This window comes from Dipodomys ordii, unplaced genomic scaffold, assembly GCF_000151885.1.
Source record: "Dipodomys ordii isolate 6190 unplaced genomic scaffold, Dord_2.0 Scaffold56, whole genome shotgun sequence".
NCBI classification, from domain to species: Eukaryota; Metazoa; Chordata; class Mammalia; order Rodentia; family Heteromyidae; genus Dipodomys; species Dipodomys ordii.
In genome coordinates this window covers 8,345,121-8,362,702 of record NW_012267272.1, presented here as the reverse complement: position 1 = coordinate 8,362,702, position 17,582 = coordinate 8,345,121, and the positions used below count along the sequence as shown (strand labels likewise).

The 17,582-nt window shown below is 42.4% G+C and overlaps 1 protein-coding gene across 1 annotated transcript in view; it reads right to left on the bottom strand.

The window, feature by feature from the left end:
• Mgam (maltase-glucoamylase) overlaps window positions 1-17,582 on the bottom strand; it is a 131,250-nt gene that overhangs the window by 44,048 nt on the left and 69,620 nt on the right. Inside the window, exons 38-45 of the mRNA XM_013021693.1 lie at window positions 16,799-16,932; window positions 16,640-16,674; window positions 16,434-16,550; window positions 15,897-16,045; window positions 15,205-15,289; window positions 14,383-14,439; window positions 12,969-13,093; window positions 9,723-9,811 (exon numbers count right to left, since the gene is read on the bottom strand). Coding sequence (XP_012877147.1) covers window positions 9,723-9,811; window positions 12,969-13,093; window positions 14,383-14,439; window positions 15,205-15,289; window positions 15,897-16,045; window positions 16,434-16,550; window positions 16,640-16,674; window positions 16,799-16,932 — 791 coding nt within the window. The remainder of the gene's footprint in view (window positions 1-9,722; window positions 9,812-12,968; window positions 13,094-14,382; window positions 14,440-15,204; window positions 15,290-15,896; window positions 16,046-16,433; window positions 16,551-16,639; window positions 16,675-16,798; window positions 16,933-17,582) is intronic.

Below are 17,582 nucleotides of genomic sequence, written 5' to 3'. Positions count from 1 at the left end.
GTCATCATGTGAGAAAGCACTTGGTAGACTTGTAGAACCTCACCTAACTCCAGAACAAAAATGAGACCCAGAAACAGTTGTATTAGGTACGAGATCACAGAGTAGCCTGTTACCCATGGTGTATACATACATAGGGAATCTGTGCGGCCACCATCTCATCATACAAGCTGGAGATCTCAGCATCATTCTCGTATCCATAGCGACACAGCTGGAACCCCAGGGACCAGTAAGGCACCATGACAGGCCGGCCAATCACCTGGAAATGACACCAAATGCTGGTGAATACTAGTTTTTTTAAACAAGAAGTTAATTATGAAGTAAGAACAAGCTTATTCCAGTGTTCCAAGCTAGAAAACTAACAAATTCAAATTCACAAAAGGATAATAGTACTCAACTCCCTAGGGAAAAACCTTCTATTAGGCCTGAGCTCATTCTGTAGGAATTCTGGGAAGTACTTTTTTTCCTTCATTCTTAGATGCAGTCTATCTAACTTACTAGTGAAGAACCAAGAATGCGGGATCCAACTCTGTGAGTTAACCCATACATTCGATGCCTTGCTATTTCTGTAATCTCATTGAGTTGTATTCTCCTTTGAATTGGAAATTGTCTTAGTGTCTGTCTCATAGTGTTTTCATGAGATCTGAATGCATTAACATACTGGATACGATAATTATTACAAGATTGTTATTTCAGTTACACACCACGCATTGTATTGATTTCCTTCTACCATACCTTCTGTCATGACCACTCCTATCACCATCATATTACCATGAAGTGTAAAGTCAACCGCTTTGCAACCACCTTATCACAACCACTGTTAGCATTCTCAAAACCTTCACTGTTGACATCATCACAGCATGAATGCCATCATCAGCACCATCCCCTTCACAATCACCATTCTCACACATATTTCCACCACCATCACATCCGTCATCACAACCTCTACCATCTTCATTCTTACTATCCTCTCCACTATCACCAACATCACCATCACTACCACCATCATCCACCATAACGATCACCACCAGCATCATTATCATCACTACACCTACTACTACTAGTACCACTACCATGACTTAACCTCCTCAACTCTTACTCTGCAATAATGAGAGATTATGAATTTAACAGGTATTAGAAGGTATTTATTGCTCATTAGTTTATAAAATACGTGTTATGAAAAAGCCCAAATTCTAATGATCACAGTGAGAGGTATAAAAATGAATACAAGATTTGGAACACGGACTTGCTGCATGAGCACTTGACAGACAAGTGAATTCACACCTACCTCGGTGTACTGCTGCGTGACAAGCTCTGGAGTTGGCCCCAAGAACACATAAAAGTCCAGGACTCCCCCTGTGGTGCGGTATGTCAGGGCCGGCATGGGCTGGAAAGTCACATCTGAAAATAGAGGGAAAGGTGAACTGAGCTGCCTGCAAAGCTTCAGCATGGGAAGAGAGCAGACCTCAATACAATACTTTCTCTTTTACTGTAAAGTATTGAGTAGATGTGTTATATTCAACTCATATAGGAGAAGTTAAAAAGAAATTCTACAAGGTTCTCATCCATGAACAATCTTCATGGATTTGCTTTATTATTTTAGTGTGTTGAGGCTTATTAAGATAGCCTTGAACTCATATGAAATAGGTATCAATGGATACTTGACACAGTTTGTTCAATAAAAAACACTTCATTAAAATGTTGCATAGTCCCAGAATGAGGAAACTGCCATTGACAAACTGTTATTATTCTATGAATTATCAGACTATTATTTAGACAACTCTTCTTCGTGCTTTGTGCTTCAGTGTGAGTTCTCTAACTCACAGCTTCACATTATTTCAGATAACTAGTCCATGCCCAGGTACCACTTCATTTTGTGATCACTTAATGGCAATTATTTGCAAAATTAATACTTTCATTATATCTTTTAACCACATGTGATTCAGGTGAAATTAACAGAAGGAAGAAAATAAAAAGACTGTAACAATGACAATATTCATAATGGGCTGCTGGGTCACAGACATCCTGATAGAACTAGAGAGCAATTCATATTAAACAAGAGGGGCCACAGGTGTCTGCCTACCCATGGCGTTGCTGTTGAGCAGGAGCACTCCGTGGGCACTGCCGTCCTCCTCCAGGCCCAGGTAGTACGGGTGGACGCCATAGGAATTCTTCTTGTACTGAGAGTCATGGGGAGAAGTGGGTAGAGTGAGAAGACATTGCATCTGAGAAGGAAAGTCAACAAAAACTCACGGGCCTACATTCTCCTGCAACTAACTTCAACACATGAGAGCAAAGGAGCTGGAGGAATGGTCCCCAGGACAGAAGCAGAAGGGGATGATTCACTGCAGTCAGGGTAGAGAAGGCACAGAGGCACCCATAGGGCTTCACAGGCATGCCGTGTGGGTGCAGCAAAGTGAGTGTAGACTCTGCAAATGCTCTGTCCTTACCCCCGGGGGTTCGTCTCTGGAGAACATGCCCCACGTGTGCCAGTTCAAGTCTCTCCTATAGGCCGTGTGCTCCGTTTCCCCAAAGCCATAGATGTACTGGGACGGGAGGCGGGTGGAGATGCGGATGAACATGTCATTGAAGGTGAAGCCCAGGACCTGAGAGTCCCAGCTGCAAGGCAAAGGCCAAGGTGGACAAGGAAGTGAGCTCCCCTGGACTTCTGGCCGCTGCTCTTCCAGCCCAGCTGAATCTGTGCTCTCCCCCACCTCACAGAACACACTCACGTCCGAAAAAGCACAAAGTCCAATTAGATAAAACAAGCATGGAGACTCTTGCTAACAGCTCAGTGGTCCCTCCTCATTCTTCCTGCTTCCTCTATCCCTGCCTCCTCCCCAGTCCAATGCCAGTCACCTCCCATGGTCCTCCACCGCTGACTCAGCAACACACCCTGCCTCCTGCTCTTGCTCCTGATGGCGCACTGCCTGCACACATCTACAACGAAGGGTTCACACACACCACACATCTTCACGTCCCTCTATTTACTGTCTCATTAGTGTGTCACAGAAACACCTCATGACGCCTTCACAGCTCTGCCTCCTCCAAATCCACCTCACACCCCAGCTGACCCCCACCTTGTCTTCACACACCACACGTCTGGTATCCCTGGGTATGTGAAGATCCTTCCTGTCCTGGCCTAGGTACTTGCTGTTCTACCACAATGGTTCTTTCCTTTCCCCCTGAGCCTCAAGTTGGTGTCCTCTTATCTCTACCCGTCTCCTCTCTCATAAGTTCTCTCATCCTCATGTACCTTGAGACATAGGAATAAAGATTCCTCCAGAAAATCCCCTCTGGGTGTGAGGCAAGATTACCTACATGTGCTTCTTTCTGGATTTTGTGTGGTATTTGCTGGAGCTCATGATATCAGTATGACAAAAGCCAAGACAGGTTTTGATTTCTTTCTCTGAATTTGGTCTGAATTGTAAATAGTGTCGTTGTTCCAAATCTTTCAATAATATAAAATTTGGTATGAATGAAGATGCACATTCAGAGCATGTGGCAGGCCTTATGACTGAGAATTATTGAGACCATGGTAACAAAGCAGTGAGTGATACCCACTAACTCTGCATTACCCCACACTTCTGCTGACCCTACAAGGTTTTTCATTCTTTCAACATCCAAATTATAATGTAAACTCCTTTACTTTCATCAACACATATACCTCATGTGTATAATAACCACAGTACCTTAAACACACTATACACAGAAGACATCCAATAAACAATTATTGAAGGGGTTTCCAGGTACAAGTAACTGACTCAGTAGTTGTCTCATGGAGTAAAGATTGCCCACAAGAACAGACCTTAACAGAATCTTGATAGTCTCGGGTCTGGAATGCACAGTGGGCATCTCTCAGACAGTGCATCTCCAACCACGGAGGCCCTGGCAGGGATGTTCATGTAACCTCCAGTCCCCAATCCAACCAGGGCCACTTACATGACAGTGCCTGTACTCTTGCGGCGAATTTCAATCCCAAATGGATTCTCCTTAATGAGAACCTCATAGAGTCGGGCCTCAGAAGAGCTGGATGGAGAGCTGGGGATGTTCAGAGGGACTGGGACTTCATATCGCTTGTTGTTGGGATCAAAAATCTAGACCAAAATTAATGGATTTAGGTGAGAATAGAAGTAGCCTACATACATTCTATTGTTTTATCAGACAAAAAATGGGTATAGTTAACAATACTGCAAGATACTCAAAACTGGTTCATTTTCTAACATTGTCCAAGCAAAAACCATTTCAGTTGCCTCATTTCAGGTAATTTAAGCATTATGAACACAGGTACCATGATAGACACGTGTCCTTATCTTGACACTATCTTCTCTACATCTCCTACATAGTGTCAGCCACTCAGGCCTGCTCTCTCTCCTCATATTCATCAACTATGTCTGTTTTCCTCTTTTTTAACTATAAGAATATTTTAATTGTTATTGTAAAGGTGATATTCGGAGGGGTTACAGTTGCATAAGTCAGGTAAAGAGTCTATTTCTTTTTGAACAGTGTCAGCTCTTCTCTCATTTTCTCTCAGATTTTCCCTCCCGTCGCCTCCCAGGTTGCATAGTTCATTTTCTACATAGTGTCCAGTGAGTATCACTGCTGCATGTGTTCACTGTCCCACCATTTCTGGGCTTCCCCTTACCCTCCCCAAATCTGGAGCCCAGTACAAGCTCAATCCTTCAACCCATCAACTTGGTACTATCTTCCCTGAACTTTCCATACCTTGTTATCACAACTATTTCCATAGAGTAGGCATATCTTGTCAAGACCCACATTAAGAAACTCTTCACTGTTCTACCAAGGATTTCTCAACACCTTTTAGATTAACATAATGACGTAGATATTGAAAATAGGAACTTCATAATGAGTAAACATATATTGAAGTTCTGTAATACTGAACTACTAGCACCTAATACTAGTCTTGTGCTTACCTTGAACTGCAGCATTTCATTCTTGTGGTAGGTCACGAGCAGGCGCAGGGGGCTCACAGGTGTGGAGGGGAAGGCAGTGACATAAGGAGAAGACTTCAAGGAGATGTCAGCTGTGGCCCCATGGGAGTTATACTGCACATTGCTGACTGAATACAGATCGTTCACAAAGTAGCAGAATGGGACCCCAGGGATATTGGATGCCTGAGAAGGAAAGTCAAGAGTGTGCATCAGCATGTGGGCCTACCGGTATCAAGTAGCAAGGGCTAGGAAAGGCCATCCCATCATTCCTGGACCTTGTTTCCTTTAGATAGTGCCAAGAATTCACATTTCTATATCAAGAAAACATTTATGTAAAATGCCCCACTCTTTTTTCCGCCTGTCTTCACATCTGGTTGAGGTGTCTTGGGGAGTCCTTTCTGTGCATGGATTCTAAGTGGATGATTAGGTCTTGGCATCTCCTCGTGCATTACAGGTGAGGTGCAGAGCTGTCAGGAAAGGGTCACATCCTCAGGGACGTTACCTCCCAGGCGCAGCCTCGGGCCGTGCAGCTGGCCTCAGTAGCTCCATGCTCGTCAGGATAACAGTCTATCTTCTCCTCGTCTCTTGTGCTGATTTCCCACTGTACTGTGTATGCTTCTCCCAGGACTAGATGGATGCCTGTGATCACAGCGACCTGTGGGAATGCAGAAGTCACATTAAAATATGTCCACAGGACACAGGCCTTCCAGAATCTGAGTCTTTAAAATGAGACAGAATCTCAACAATGCAAATAACATACTCTTTTTTTTGTTGTTGTTTATGGGGCTTGAACGCTGGGCCTGGGCGCTGTCCCTCAGCTCTTTAGCTCAAGACTAGTGCTCTACCACTTGAGCCACAATGCCACTTCTGGTTTTCTGGTGGTTTCTTGGAGATAAGAGTCTCACAAACTTTCCTGCCCAGGCTGGCTTTGAACCATGTTCCTCAGATCTCAGCCTCCTGAGTAACTAGGATTATAGTCATGAGTCACAGCCCAGCGGGACATACTCTTTATAGGAAAAGAAGTGTATATACAGAGTGACTATGTTCAATGATCTTGTAACTTCCATTGTGGAAACAAAACAGTGGAATAAAACCTGTTATACTCTTTCATTTGTGTCTTTCCTCCTTGGCCTCTCTATATTCTTTTTTTTTTTCAGAAAGTCTCTGCTATTCTTTCTAAATTGATCCATTCTTCATTTCCACCACTCCCCAGATCTAGGTTAACCCTCTGTTTTGGTTCTTTTTCCCTTCACGTTCACATTTTTCTCTGGAATCTTGCACACATTTTTGACTCTTAGATGAGTCCACTGCACAAGTGTGGAATTGGAAACATCATTTCATTTCCTTCCATTTCTAACATACAGCCTTTGTACTACTGTAAGCCTTACTGGTTATAACTGAAAATCGTCTGTGTGTGGGGGGGGGTGTGGGTGTGGGTGTGGGTATGGGTGTGGGTGTGAGGGGGGGAGAAGGGGATACTGGAGACTGAAGTTAAGACCTTGTGCTCTTTCTTAGCTGTTTCACTTAAAGGTGACCTATTGCCACTTGAGCCATATTTCTTGCAAATTGGAGAAAAGACTCAAATACATTTCTCTCTGAGTCACCTTTAAACATGATCCTCAGATCTCAGCCTCCAAACTAGCTAGGATTACAATTATAAGCCAACAACACTTGGTTTTGTAAACCATAATTTAATTGAATCTCACACATTAATGAATTATTCGGTGTTTTTAAGTGTCTAATATTTGACTTTTCCTCAAATAACACTTTCCAGGATTATCAAATTAATGTCCTGAAGCAATAAAATCCCCTTTTAAGGACTAGCATCGCCCAGTTTAAACCATCCTACACTTTCCTCTCCTGCCAGGCTCCCACCTCTCCCACAATCAAGAAAACCTGAATTCCAGGTTCATTAAATCACCCTTTGAGATTTTTCTAGCTCTGTTCTTCTGCCCAAAAGAAACTATTCTGAAAGTTAAGACAGCAGAGAGAGCAGAACACTCAGGGTAGGGAAGTTAGTGTGCATGGAGACCACTTGACTTTTCCTCTGTTCCCCAGTAGCACCTCAACTGGTTCTGGCTTGGATCAGCGCCTCAGTTTCACATCCTGCCCAGCATACTGACCTCCTCTGATTGGTTTCATACAGGGTCCTGATCTTTCCTGAACCCTTGAACTTGGCAGACCATGACACTGTGAAGATCTCTTGGAAAAAAAACAGTTCAGCTTAATACTCTTACCCTCAGGTTAGGATCATAAGTGATGTTAGGCGACATTGGAGCTAGGACACCATTCTGTTTCACTGTGATGTTGCTCAGTGCCTTGGTCCCAAAGATTTTAATCTTCTGGAATGCTAAGTTATTGGGATCTTTGTAGGCTGATTTGGAAATAGTCACATTCAGGTGTGTCTGCAAAACAGTGAAGCCTAATTAGGCATGAAATTGGATCTCTAGTATTCAGATTCTCTTGTCTCTCCAAAGCTCTACCAGAGACCACATACTCCTCAGACTCTGATACCCATGAGCTCTCTACCAATGTGTGCACAGTGACAGGGAACTGATTTTAATAAAACTTTTTAGATAATAAATAAATATATGCACAGACATTTTATCCAGCAGCACTGAACACACCATCTACTTTGATATGTCCACATCATTCCCTCCTTTGAATGACACAGATAATGCAATTATTGAAAATTAAATCATAAATGGAAATTTGTTAACCTATGGTCATTCTGGCAAATGACATTTGAAACATAAGTACAAGTATGTACTAAGAGACTAAGACACATAAGATTCATGAAAATGTGCTACTCACCTGGCTGGCAGAAAACTCACATAAAACATAAACATTATTGGCCACAGTATCTGAAAGCAGTAGAAGGAAAGCCAAGTCAGAATAGGCTCCTCACCCCAGAATAAATTTCACCATCTTACTCCTTAAAGCTGAATCTTGATGTCCCAAATAACATAATTTTCTTCTTTCTGTGATCAAATATACTACATTTCATGTATGTACCACAACTTCTTTACTCATTCATTCTTCTATGAGTAGACTATAATGGTTATTTACATACTTTTTTATATGAGTAATGCTGCAAAGAACACAAGACTATAGCTATTTCCAGGCATACAGTTTGCATCGGATACAAGCCTCAATAGGATTTCTGGATCATATGGTAGTGTTGTTTTCACTATTTTAAAAACCTTCTGTACTGTTTTCCACAAGGGAAGAGAGTGACTTTCTCACCAATAGTATGTCAGGTTTTGTTCCATTTTTCCATATCCTCTCCCACAATGGTTCCCTTATCTTTTCCACAGCAGCTATCCTAACAATTCTGTGATGTGTCATTGTGAGTTTTATGTTTGCATTTCTCTGCTCATTGTTGGTTCTTGGTACATTTCTTTTTTTGTTGTTGTTGGCCATTGTGTGTCTTCTTTGCAAAGATTCCATTCAGATAATTTGCCCATTTCCAAATCAAGTTATTATTCTCTATCTATTGAGTTACAAAAACTCCTTCTATATTCTTAATATTAGATCTTATCAGATATGTGATTTGTATACATCTTCTGTAATTCTCTGGGTTTCCATTTCACTTTGGGTTTATTGCTTTTTTTCTAGGGTGCAGAAGCTTCTCAGTTTCATGTGGTACCACTTGTTAATATTTTTGCTCTTGTTTTTTTAGGCCTCTGTTTTTTCTAATATATCCCCAAATTCCTCCTAAGAACAATGCCACAAACTTTCACACTACGTTTCTCCCTAGGGGTTTTATTTATGCTTTCACCCGTTAAGTTTGAGTCTTTAATACATTGTTCACAATAGCCCAGATGTGAAGGTGACGCATATGTCCATCAGCAGCTAAATGAGTAAAGAAATTGTGACAATTTACACATTGGGGTATTAGCCATCAAAACCAGAAATCTCAGAGTCTGTTACACAGCATGAATCTAGAGTCTGGGACACTCAGTGAAATAAAGCAGATACCAAAAGGACTCTGAGGTCTTATTTACATATGAATCTAAAAAATGTGGGGGTAGCTCACAGGGGAAGATGTTGGCCAAAGTATATAAAACCCCTGATAATAAGAAATTCAAGTTGCATAATGTACACATGCAAGTTACTCACCTTGAATACATTCAATATTTGTGAATTAAGTACGTGTCTAAATGAGAGACACTTTAGAAAGCCATACGTAAGATTGATGACATTAATAAGAGTATCTAAAACCAACCTATACAGCTCTGCCTTCTCCCACCACTGAAAAGTTGAAATGATTTCTCTTCCTAGTGCTTTTGAGGCATTGGTACCTAGATTCCATGTCCTAGCTACAGCCACAGGAGGTTGTACACCTGAGTCAGAACCATGTGCGGAAGCCCAGCCAGACACACACGGAGAAGGAAAGGGTGTCCTCTGTGCCTCACTGTCACAAGCATGTCTTTTCCTCAACATCTGTTAATTGCTTTCTTAGGGGAGATATTTACGATATGGAAAAATGACAAGAACAATCCATTTTTTTCCAGGTACACATTAGCAATTGAGTGCCTGTAACATATCCCTGCCAAGGGAGAATTCTGAGAGACAGAAACATGTTCTCCTGTCATCTCCGGTTCACCCGCTACCACCTCTGAAAGCTATAACTAGAAACCAAACCCTCTTTTCAAGAACTTTGCTGTTGTTCCTGGTGAGAATGCTCTCCCAGGGAAGGAGCAGCAGAGGGAAGGGCCAAAGGCAAACACGCAGGTTTGGAAAAGGCAAGGTGCCCAAAACAACACTCACCCTTTGACTGCCCATCATCCCAGAAAAGTTCACCTCTGGCTTCATTGTTCTCATCCAGGGCAATGATAAGACCAAGAGGGTTCTGGCGGCTGCAGGAGACAAGACTCACGTGAGAGACAAAAATGGCCGCCCAAGAATTTTACCAAATGCTTCCATCAAACTTCATTTGGGAAATTATATAGCACTGCTCTCTATAAGGGATAAAGATGAAAATACCAGGTGCATCTTAGTCTGGCATCAGTACAGACACAGAGCACAGACTACCCCATGAGTTCCCAATGAACATCCACAGAGGAAGCCAGGGTGTGCGCATCAGAATCACAGCTGTGGCTGCAACTATAATTTGGTCACAAACTATTGAAAGAGAAGAAAATCCCAGACAACAGGGCACAGTGCGCCAGTTCTCTTCAGAGATGACATCTGAGGAGAAGAAGCAGCTGATGTAAGGGAGAGACACCATTTCCCCAAGGACATTTGGACTCAAAAGGAAAGTCAATCTATATAATGGCAACTTTTCTTACTTAACTACTTATTGTTTTGTTCTGACAAAAAGAAAAGTCTCGTCATCTGCATTATAATTCAAAGAGATGGTGAACTGGATGGCTGTGGAGGAGGGAGAAAGCAAGCAAGTTCACTTAGAATATTCTCCATTTCTCCTCTCCTCCGCCCTTCCTGTGCTCCTCACTGCTCTGGGGTTTCCTACTGTCTCCGCCCCAGTTCAGCCTTCCTCATGCAGGTCAGGCCCCACCATCACCATCATCTGTTCTTGTTATGGTGTTCTGTGCTAAACAGTTCATGATATGCAAAGATGAACAGAAATGATGGTAATCACAACTCTTGACCTTTGAGAACTCAGTAAGGAAGAAAAGATTAGAAACATCCCCCCAAATACAGCAGCAATGAAGTGACACAAAAGTGAAGATCCTATGAGAATACAGGAGGACGCTTCCAGAAGTATTGGGACAATCTGGAAGACTGTCTACTAAAATACTACTCAATCCTACATTACTTACAACACATACTCCTGTGAATTAAACATTAATTACTCAATAAAAGTCAATAAGCACATAAATATGGTTGCAGTTATAAGGAAGACCCACTTTGGGGTCCCTACCAACACATTGAAACATCACTAATTATACCAAGTAATAAGCCGGCATGAAGGAAGCTTGCACAAATAAATCTTTGTATAACCCAAGGAATACAGATGAAAGCATTTTCAAATGCATGGCATTGAATAATTATGATTTTATTAATAATTATAATACTTATAAATGTAAATATAATTATAATATTTAATAACATTAAACAGAAATCAAAATTGCAGTAAGGAGAAAACATAGATAATTTGAAGATAATTTGAAATGACCAGAATGGGGATGCAGAAGTCTCTAGAAAACCGGAGACATGCTTCACAGATGAAATTGGAATGTAAGTTGGATGGTTGTATATACACCGGCGTTCATCCAGTCACAAAAAGTGATATCAACACAATAGGTCCCATGGTTTCCCTTATTTGCAATAACTAGTATATGTCTGGGACAAGGAGAAAAGGTCAAAAGCTATGGACACATGACCAGATAACATGAAGTTAAGTGAAATGAACCCCAAGATAGGGACACCAGTGTTTTTATTTCTTTCTTGCTATTGTTTCTAATGTATTTATAAGGTACCATGTGATTTTTTTTTTGTTGCTTTGTATGTTCCTCCCCCACGGTATAACTCCTGTTTTCACTGTATTTGATATTTGTATAATTTGGGGATGGGAGGGGAAAAAACAAAGGTTTAAATAGGGATACAGGTTGACCCATTGTATCAATGAGATATACAAGACACCATGTTGAAAAACAAACTTTACAATATAGGCAGCAGGTCGGGGGAGAGTGTAGTTGTGGAGGTGGGAGGGAAGGGATAGGAGGGGAAAAACAAAAGAGGAAGCAACAATGCTTGATAAGAAATGTACTCATTACCTTGCTCATGTAACTGTAACCCCTCGGTATAGTATTTTCACAATAAAAAAATATTAAAAAATAATTTTAGAAAACTAAATCTAATAAAATGCTTGTAAAAAAGAAAAAGAAAAATGAGACCTCCAATTTGATTGAGCCATACCATTTCTGGTTACAAACCTGAAAGCACAGGTCAGCTTACTGTAGAGACAGCAGCACAGCTGTGGTTAGGGAAGAACTATTCATAACCAATTACGGAATCTGCCTAAGTGACCACCAGCAGATGAGTGGATAAAGAAAAGACATCATGGGCTGAGAAGGTGGCTCAGTGGTAGAGCACTTACCTTGCATGCCTGAGGCCCTGGCTTCGATTCCTCAGCACCACATAAGCAAAAAGAAAAAAGCCAGAAGTAGTGCTGTGGCTATAGTGATAGAGCGCTTGCCTTGAGCTGAAGAGCTGAGGGACAGCGCCCAGGCCCAGAGTTCAGGCCCCATGACCGGACCCAAAAAATAAATAAATAAATAAATAAATAAAAAACAACAAGAATATATATTTTTTAAAAAAGAAAAGACATCATATACACAGTAGGATTCTATTTGTAAATACCCTATTTTTTTCAGATTCTATCAGAATCTCTGAAGGCATGTAACAGAGGGTCTACATTATAAAGTATGGTATCAGACAGACAGGGATCTTAGATATGTTCAGCTTCATACAAGCCATGGGGCAATAAGTCACTAGGCCTTTCTTCTCTCATCTGTGAAATGGTGACATTAAAGATATCCACCCCAAGTTTAGGGTTTTTTTGCTTTTGTTAAAGAAAAACAAAAACATCTCCAAACACAATGCTCATAATACATAATTCAAACACACAACAAGATCATTTGATCTTAGTTCCTGCTAATTATTGTATGGGCCTACATCTGTCATTTTTTATCTTTTAAAACAGGAATATCAACTCCTGATGACAGCTGCCATATACCTTACGCAATGATTTCATCAATAGGTTTTGGGGCAAGTACAATTCACACAGACTTTGGAAGCACCCTGATCATATGTGCCTGTCTGATTTTTGCTTCAATGTCACTTCTTAGACCAATCATTAAATTCACATCTAAAATACATGGGAATTGTTCAGATACAAAGATGAAAGAAGACTAAAACAAAACAAACAAAAGATCATGTGTTCAATAATATGGCTTTGGGCCTTGAGAGCGGAGTCTAGGGGATTGAGGTCTCTCCCTGCAACTAAGTGAGCAACCAGCATGCAAAGCAGAGCCCGGTCCCCCCACTCACCTGAGGTGGGTGTTCAGTGCAGGCTCCTGCCAGGGCAGGATGTGGCCCCCACGCACATGAAGATTGATGTGGTCCAGAGGTGCTGGCAGGACCTTCCACTCTCTGCTTGCATTGATTTGTGCACCCTGTGGGCCGGAGGAGGAAGGGATGGTGAGTGAGAGGTGACAGACCTAACCTGAGCAGTGCAGGTACCTGACATCTAAGCTGTCCCTCTGTCTTTGACACCTGTCCATTACCTGCTGGCATACACCCAGGACATACTCTTCCATTCACCTGTTATTGATTGAAATCTTGTTTGGCTTCTAAATGTCTTGTAAGAATCCCTGGCCCATTTAGGATTATTACAGCATGTGCAACATGAACTACTCTCATAGATACCAACCAACACTACCTCTACAACCAGTATCTAAGTCACAGAGCACTGTTCAGCAGTCAGAAAATCTTTCCTTCCCTTCCTAACACATTCCCCATAAAGAACTGTGAGACCTTCTCTTGGAACACTAGATGCCTCGGGTCACACAGGTCTTTGTTGGGAGGCTGACCCATGCCTTTTTTCCTTAAATTTGAGCAGCCTCCTCCATAGCTAAATATCCATGTCAGTAGCATCCCTTCCCCTGATCAAATTGTGATCGTTGTAAGAAACTCCACTCACTGACAAGTATCTAAATAAACAAAATGCCCATCTTTTTAAAAAAATGTTCCTTAGAGGCAAGAAAGAATTGCTACTGACAAATATACAAATGTACATGACTGTATTCCATTAAAACATTCTGTGTAACATGCTTTCTTATGGACCATTCTTTACTAATCTCTACTCTAACCTAAAGACCAGATATCCTAGATATCCCATAACTTATGAATACTAATTAATGGCCCATTTACCTATTAACTAATTTGAACCCTCTAGTCTTCATTTTAGTTTCCAATGCAAATGTTTTTCACTGACTTCCTTGCTCTATTAACATTCAGCTTTCTGTGTGATTTAGTCTAGTCTTTCACCACCATAGTTTCCTTCAATTGACAGTCTTGTGTTAACATGGTAAGTCATTAAATAGTTTATATAATTCATTTTCATAATGAGTTTCTCCTAATTAAAATGTTTGAAATTTTTAAATCACACCTAAATTAATGCTTTCCCTCATCCATTATATAAATCAAAGCATGTGTAAAACCAGCCATTCCAGGCAAATGTAGGACCAAGTTTACACTTCACACTTAGAGAGATGCTTCACATGTCACTTCCAGACACTTCTTTACAGTGAGTCTGAAACCTCAGTTGAAGTAAAAACACTTGAGGCTCCGTGGCTGCAGGGACTTGTCCAAAATGAATTGGCCCCCTTTGACCTGAGGGCTTTCAGGTCAAACCTCTATACTCAACTTTCCCCAGGCTGTATAAACTTTTATCAAAACTTACCGTGTAGTAATCATACCAGTGGGCTTTAGGGAAATATGCTGTCACATTTCTGGCATTCTGAAATTAAACACAAATAGAAGGTGGGCTTGGGTGCCATACAGATCAAGCAATCTGCATACAGAAGGGGCGCTAGAGCACTGCCGGAATGGGATCATGGGCCTCAGGTCTCCTGAGACCAGCAAGGTTGGGGAAGCCTCCTTCCCCTCCCTCTTCTCAAACAGTAGAGGGGAAAATCTTGCCATTGCTAACAGATTTACCAATCCCCTCTCTAAAGAGGCAAACACTTAAAGTGGTTCTAGAGTAAAAAATAAAATTATACAGATACAAGAAGCTTGAGCAAGGTGTCATTGGGGCATTTTAATAAACATACTAATCATTCACAGATGAAGAAAAGAAATAGCTTTTCCTGCCTGCCACACCGTGTCATAGAAAGAAGGAAGGGGTTGGCCAGCAGCTGCAACATAACCCCATTGCTTCAAGCTATTCTGGGAGCTGTGCTTCAATGGTGACATGGGAATGTGCTGAATTCATTCATTCAGTACGTGACACTGTGCTCCTTATTTTACTTAGTGAAAATCTGATCACCTTCCTCAATTATGTGAGGTCATGTTTGCTCTTGACCATCCTGTAAATCAAACTATTAGGCCAAAATTCAAACTTTCACCCAAGGATAACTACTACTGCATAGAAGGAGAGAAAAAACATGAAGACAGAATAAGAAATCACGTCTCAGGATCACCCAACACAAGGGACAGCCTCTCCTCCCTTGTCACCCAGCCTCACAGCTGGGAGCCTCCACCCATCCCAGGCCTCCACACTCACAGGCTCCAGGACAGGGCTGACCAGGAAGGCTGCGCCCAGCAGGAACTGACTGTCAATAGCCCAGGTCTCCCGGTCAGACACAAACCTGGAAAAGGAAATGAGGTGTCACAGATAGACACCCCTAAGGGCACTGCTCAAGGCCCTGAAAACAACTCAAGAATATACCAACTCAGAAACCCAGTGGCTATCTTACACATTACTGACTTTAATAAGGAAGAGATAATCTCCATTATTCACAGGTCATGACCCCAAACTTCAGCAATGCTGTAGATATGTTTCCTTCTGGGAAACACCACAGTTCCTCACCATGGCACATTGTCAGTGCAAGGGGCCCTCAGCCCTCTCGTCTCCCCTGGAATGCACTCTTCCATCACCTGAGCACACTTGGCCTGGGCCCATATAACCAGCTGCCATAATCATTAGGGATGTCTTTGTAAGACCAAATATGAAAGAAAGAAATTATGCTTTCCTATATTGTTTCAAAATGTCTACACTCAATGAAGTTTCTCATCCATGACCATTGCTGAGTATCACACTGTCTTCTAATGCCAAGTGTAGTATGGTTTCTGCCTGGAAGTCTTAACAACAAGGAAATCACATTTTCCCATTTGAGAAATGGATTGCAGCAACTACCTCCCTACAGAATGACAGGCATTGCCCAGTGCTCAGCAGGATTCCCGCTCGACACTCACTCATGGAGGAGAGGCCGCACCACAGTGACGCCCTCCGTGTTGGCCTTGTGCATCAACGTGTAGAGATATGGCAGCAGGGTGTATCTGGTCTCTATGACACTCCTGGAAAGATCCACAAAGGCAGCATCCCAGGACACAGGGTCTTGTCTCTAAAGAACAAAAAGAAGAATGTTCTGTACTTGCTGTGGGAAACCAATGGGACTTAGTGAAATCATTGCTGGAATTCATTTCCTATCAATCACACACAACTAAACTAAAGATAGATATGGATGACACTTCCTTTAAAGGACATTATTAATAGCTCAAGGCTCACCAAAGCTCTGTCTACAGAAGGAAAAACTTCCCCTTAATGGGCTCTTAGAGTATGCGGGAGATGATTTCTTCTAAAGGAAGGAATCATCCTTTCAATACTGAGGACTATGATTCCTGAGATGAGGCTAGAGGACTTCGAGGATGTCCCCAGAGAATACACACTGCATGAGCTGCGCCTTGAGGCTCATGTGCCACAAAGCAGGGAGAGGAGAGCAGACGTCCTACCCTGGTCCCGATGGTGTTGTGGTTCCTGGAGAAGGGGTAGAAGGCCCCCAGCTGCATCCAGCGAGCACACATCTCATACTCCGCATCTTGAAAGAACCCACAGATGTCTGCCCCTGTCTGAAACAAGAACAACACAACGAGCCTCCTGCACAGTTCTCAGAGATGTGCCATCTCCGTGTCCATCAAGAGGAGCCAAGGTCACTTACATAGGACATGCCAAAGAGGCTGAACTCCATCATGCCTGCAAGGAGAAGCACAGCTGGGTCAGGCCGGGCTCTCCTGACCTGCCTCCTCCTCCTCCTCCCTCACCAGGCTCCTAACCCCTGCCCTGGGGAGGGCAGAGCCCTGGGAGCAAAGCCACACACCAATGATAGATTTCTTCAGCTGGTCCCAGGCAGCGGTGTTGTCTCCCAGCCAGTGTCCTGCCCAGCGTCCAGAAGAAGGGAATGTGGAGCGGGTGATGACGATGCCTCTCTGCCCTGTCACCTCCTGCACGGCCCTGGTTGGAGGAAGCAGGGGGAGAACTGAGGCTGGAGCAGGTGCCGGAAGGCTCTAGAGCACCTGCCATCCTCCTTCCTCACTACTGACTAGGAACTCTATCCTTATTCTCTTTCCAACAAAAGCAACTCAACAGAGAAGGGCAGCCATTGCTCTGAAGGTACCAGATTTAAAAAGAAAAAAAAAATAGTGTTCCTAACAATGCCCACATTGTTCCAGTAGAGGCAGTAGTTCACGACTATGTGTTCCCTAGTTTGAACCTCTTTCCCCATTTGAAAACACACAGCCTGCCAGGTGGCTCATGCCTGTAGTCCTAGCTATCTAGGAGGCTAAGATCTGAGGATTGTGATTCAAAGGCATCCCTGGCAGGAAAGTCCATGAGACTCTTATCTCCACTAACTACCAGAAAACTAAAAGTGGTACTGTGGCTCATAGTGCTAGCCTTGAGCAAAAGAGCTGAGGGATGGTACTAAGGCCCTGAGTTCAAGCCCTAAGACTGAAAAATAAAAATAAAAACAAGAGAAAACACAGCCTAAGGACATGAACCCTCAAATGACAATCTAACAACAGGATCCTCAGGAAAGACTATTGGTATAGAAGGTAATTAGTAACTAAATAGCCAGAGCATCCATTTATAAAAAAAAAAAAAAA